The sequence below is a fragment of the Mandrillus leucophaeus genome, unplaced genomic scaffold, assembly GCF_000951045.1.
Source record: "Mandrillus leucophaeus isolate KB7577 unplaced genomic scaffold, Mleu.le_1.0 Scaffold3, whole genome shotgun sequence".
Classification (NCBI taxonomy): domain Eukaryota; kingdom Metazoa; phylum Chordata; class Mammalia; order Primates; family Cercopithecidae; genus Mandrillus; species Mandrillus leucophaeus.
Genome location: NW_012103142.1, coordinates 4,323,557 through 4,328,256, shown reverse-complemented (window position 1 = coordinate 4,328,256; position 4,700 = coordinate 4,323,557). Strand labels below are relative to the sequence as shown.

Below are 4,700 nucleotides of genomic sequence, written 5' to 3'. Positions count from 1 at the left end.
CTGCAATCAACACGGGACTGGCTATAGAGATGGCCTTGTATGAAACACTGCAAAATAACTTGCACAGTGGCTTAGCAAATAAGAGGTATTTAATAAATGGTAGTTAATATGCATGCCTGTGCCATCCACTGTGCAGAGAAGCAGTGTAGTGCAGAGGTTTAGAGCACGGGCCCTGGTATTAATCCACTCTCTGCCACTTGCTGGGTTAGCACATGTGACCTTGGGCAAGGTTAGCACTAATAGGCCCTAATATTCTCATCTATCACACATGGCTGATGATAATAGTAGTTAATACATGAAGTTGTGAAAACTGAAAGGGTTTAGTCTATGTAACAGAGCTGGGCACGAATCGAGCACTCTGTAGGCATCAGTTGTTTTTGTCTTTTTTTGCAACAAGATCTCAATCTGTCGCCTAGGGTGAGTGCAGTGGTGCAATCATGGCTCACTGCAGCCTCAACCTCCTGGGCTCAAGTGATCCTCTCACCTCAGCTTCCTGAATAGCTGGGACTACAGGTGCATGCCACCACGCCCAGCTAAGCTTTAAATTTTTTTTTGTAGAGACGGGGTCTTGCTATGTTGCCGAGGCTGGTCTGAAACTCCTGGCCTCAAGCAATCCTCCCATCTCAGTCTCCCAAAGTGCTGGGATTACAGGGGAGCCACACACAGTTGTTATTTAGCTATTATATGCCAAACGATTCTTCAAAAGGTGGTCAGTGGCTGGGCGTGGTGGCTCAGGCCTGTAATCCCAGCACTTTGAAAGGCCGAGGTGGGCGGATCACCTGAGGTCAGGAGTTCAAGACAAGCCTGGCCAACATGGCAAAACCCTGTTTATACTAAAAACATAAAAATTAGTTGGGTATGGTGGCACGTGCCTGTAGTCCCACCTACTCGGGAGGCTGAGGCACGAGAATTGCTTGAACCTTGGAGGCGGAGGTTGCAGTGAGCCAAAATTGTGCCACTGTACTCCAGCCTGGGAGACAGAGCAAGACTCTGTCTCAAAAAAAAAAAAAAAAAAGAGGTGGTCGGAGAAGATCGCCAGACAGGAAGTCTAGCTTCTGGTCTTTGTTCAGCGTCAGTAAGGTCTTCAAAGAGGGTTAGATGGTCAGGCAGCCTCTCAGGATCAGCACAGATCATGCAGCGGTGAAATTCAGGCTTGGGTGTCATTTCCCCCAGCTGTGGGCGAAGATCCTAGACCAGACCAGATATCATTGGGTAAAAGGTGTGCCTGTTTAATATTTGGATAAATATCACCATTGTCCGACATACAGAAGTTTCTGTCTGCACCACCTCCTGTCAGAACAAGAATGCCTATTTTCCCATGCCCTAACCAACTCATATTTTTAAGTATTTTATTAATTTTTTGACTAGGTAATGTTTGCAGGTGGCAGAAAATTTAAAAAGGTAGGGAAGGGCATGCAGTGAGAGGTCTCTACGTTCCCGTCGCAGCCATCCCAGTCCCGGCCCCAGAACCACAAACTTTGATCTCAGCCTTTCTGGTAAATGGAAAGTGGTATCTCACTCAATCAATCTCACAATCACGTTGATGTGAAAACAAATTACTATATATTAGGGAGTAGAATGTTGCATGTGAATGAACTTTAAGATAAAACAGGAGACTTCAAAGGCATTTTATGCTCAAGGGTGGGGCAGGGCGTGGAGCGGCCCTTCTCTTGGGGGATACCTTGGTACGGCTGTGTGTTGGTCTGTGGAATGAATGCTGGACGGTGCCCCCACTCGTCTCAATCACATTGAGGTTTCCCTCATCCGCCAGTCACCTGTTTACCATACATCCCTCTGGGCTCTTCCTGCCCTTGGCCTGGTCACCACCTTGCTGCCTTACCTTAAGTCAGTCACCTCCCACTCTGGGCTTCCTGACTTGTAAAAAGGGGGCTGGACTAGGCCTCATTCCAGGTGTTGCATTCCAAGACTGATCAACTAATTCACATTAAAGTGTAGATGACTGATAACAGCTTAATGTATTACCTCTCCTGTGGGTGGAAACATTTTAAGAGATGCAATTTCTCATCCTCCAAGAATGAGTGTGCGTGGTGCAATTTCAGGTATGGTCACAGGTATGTGGGGACGATGTAGGGGGAGGGGTCCCTTTCCTGGCACCCCTCCAGTGGTCACTGTAGGCCCCCACCTGCTCCAGCCAGGGGTGGTGGCAGCCCTGAGGGGCGCAAACCTGCTGGCTTCTCTCACACCACACTCCGCATTCATTTCTCTCTGGCAGTGGCCAAGAGCAGAGTTTTGTCATACAGAAAAATGCCTCATCAGGGAAACCTACGTGTGTGGCCTGGAAAACTACCTTGTCCCCTGGGGCGAGGGGTGCGGTGGAGGTGTTAGCAACCTGATTTCCAGGTTCTCAGATCAGTTCTCGTCCTGGGTGGGTGAGGAGACCCCCACTGGAGGGCCACTGGCCTTCCGCCAGAGCAGGTGGTCCTGCCATACCTGGATCCAAGACGTCTGCTTTTTACGGAGAGAAAGAGGCTGTGTCAGACGCTGTCTGGTTTTGTTGGCTGAAGGAGGTTTGGTTTGGCTTCTGAATTTTCAGGCAGGGCTGATGGCCCGCAGCCACGAGCCACTGTTAGCCTGTGAGAAAGAGGAAAGGAGTTTCTTTAGCTGTGAAGTCTAGGCCGGCTGCTCTTGTGCAGTGCAGGCCACCGCATCCCAGCCCGCATTCCCCACTAACCCACTGGGCCCTCATGGGGTGCCGTTTTGTCCCACTACTGTCTGGGCCTTTCTTCAGTGGAGGCGGCTGGGGAAGCCAGTCTGTGCTGCCCCCAGGACAGCGGTGGGTGGGGATGGACACCTGGGGCTGAGGGGCCCAGGTCAGATCAGGGAGAGACGTGCTTCGCTTTCTGGCAGAACCTCCACTGTTGCAACTCCTCCTCCTTCCTGGACCAGGGCAGCTTCTCCAGACCTGATGATGCTTAACCCATGAGCCTCATCACAGAGCATTCAGAGCTCTAGACCCTCCCTATGCAAAGGGTGGTCCATGACCAGCCTCATCCGCCTCACCTGGGAGCCGGTTATGCTGCAGGCCTTAGGGAGGTGGGAATGCCATAGAAGCTCTCTGGGGAGGCCCCTCTGAGGTGGAGACTCATCACAGGCCTGATTCAATGGAGAGAGATGGGCACTGGGAAAGGAATGCACGACGGGGCCGCGTGCTGAACTAGGGAGGTGTCTTTTCTTTTCTTTTCTTTTCCTTTCCTTTTTTTTTTTTTTTTTTTTTTTTTTTTTTTTTTTTTTTGAGATGGAGTTTCCCTCTTGTTGCCCAGACTGGAGTGCAATGACGCGATCTCAGCTCATTGCAACCTCCGCCTCCTGGGTTCAAGCAATTCTCCTGCCTCAGCCTTCTAACTACCTGGGATTACAGGCGCCCGCCACCACGCCCGGCTACTTTTGTATTTTTAGTAGAGACGGGGTTTCACCATGTTGCCCAGGCTGGTCTCAAACTCCTGACCTCAGGTGATCCACCCATCTCAACCTCCCAAAGTGCTGGGATTACAGGCGTGAGCTACCACCCCCAGCCTTAATTTCTTTCAAAACGGTTTCTTTTAGTTTTATTTTCATTTTATTTTAAATAGGCAATCCACTCACACAGTTAAAATTCTAAGGGCACAGGAGGGTATGTAAGATACAGTTTCTTTTGCAGACTTGTTTCCTAGCTGCTTCCCCTCTCAAAGGCAACCCATGTGGCCCAGGGACATTAGATTATGCCAGTAAAAACATGCATGTGTGTGTGTGTGTGTGTGTGTGTGTGTGTGTATTCATACTCACTAGACCTCTTTTTTTTTTTGTTTGTCAAATGATCCTTTATTGAAATATTTTCCTTTGTGCTTCTTAACTAACTGGGCATTCCACAGCACCACTGTTGATGTCATCTATGATGTCATGAGGGTGGCAGCCATCAACATTACAGCCCACAGACTGGGCAGTCCCCAGGATTTCTTTAATGGTTCCAGTGAGTTCTCTGGCTAAAGGTCGGTGCCGCATCTGTCGAGGAATGTTGATGATCTCATCAAAAGTGACATTCCCACTATGTTGAATGTTTTCCTGTTTCTTTCTGTCTCTTGGTGGTTCCTTGAGGGCTTTGATGATCAGGGTGGAGGCAGAAGGCACCACCTCAGTCTGGGCCTGTCTGTTCTGAATGGTCAGTTTCACCGTAATCCTCAGGCCATTCCAGTCACCCGTTGCCTTGGCAATGTCATCACCAGCCTTTTTTGGAGACAGGCCCAGGGGGCCGATCTTGGGGGCCAGTGCAGATGTGGCACCAACTTCACCCACAGTGCACCTCAGGTATACGACTTTGATCTCGTTGGGGTCACACTTCGGCCACATGGTGGAGGCGGCTGTTGTCGGATGAACCCAGATTCTGGACGGCCAAAGAAAGTTGCACCTTGGCCTCCTCTGAGCTGAGAGCCGAAAAGCCCACTAGACCCCTCTTAAAAAATTCAAAGGTTGGCTGGGTGGGGTGGCTCATGCCTGTTATCCCAGCACTTTGGGAGGCAGAGGCAGGCGGATCACAAGGTCCGGAGTTCGAGACCAGCCTGGCCACTATGGTGAAACCCCGTGTCTACTAAGTATACAAAAAAAATTAGCAGGGCGTGGTGGCACATGCCTGTACCCAGCTACTCAAGAGACTGAGGCAGGAGAATTGCTTGAACCCGGGAGGCACAGGTTGCAGTGAGCCAAGA

The 4,700-nt window shown here is 50.1% G+C and overlaps 1 protein-coding gene across 1 annotated transcript; it reads right to left on the bottom strand.

Annotated features, from left to right (window-relative positions):
- Positions 1–2,370: 2,370 nt before the first annotated feature.
- LOC105544403 (60S ribosomal protein L12-like) lies at positions 2,371–4,422 on the bottom strand. The gene is made up of 4 exons (XM_011986892.1): positions 3,856–4,422; positions 3,022–3,114; positions 2,693–2,818; positions 2,371–2,466 (listed from the first exon to the last, which is right to left on the bottom strand). Exons 1-4 carry the CDS (start codon positions 4,342–4,344, stop codon positions 2,371–2,373), a joined length of 804 nt encoding a protein of 267 aa, XP_011842282.1. The 5' UTR covers positions 4,345–4,422.
- Positions 4,423–4,700: the final 278 nt, after the last annotated feature.

Coding starts and splice junctions, on each gene's coding strand:
- LOC105544403 (XM_011986892.1), bottom strand. CDS start 4,344: ATGTGGCCGAAGTGTGACCCCAACGAGATCAAAGTCGTATACCTGAGG. Junction 3,115..3,855: donor GTGGTGCTGTGGAATGCCCA/GTTAGTTAAGAA, acceptor CCATTGAATCAG/GCCTGTGATGAGTCTCCACC. Junction 2,819..3,021: donor GCAGCATAACCGGCTCCCAG/GTGAGGCGGATG, acceptor TGGGCCCCTCAG/CCCCAGGTGTCCATCCCCAC.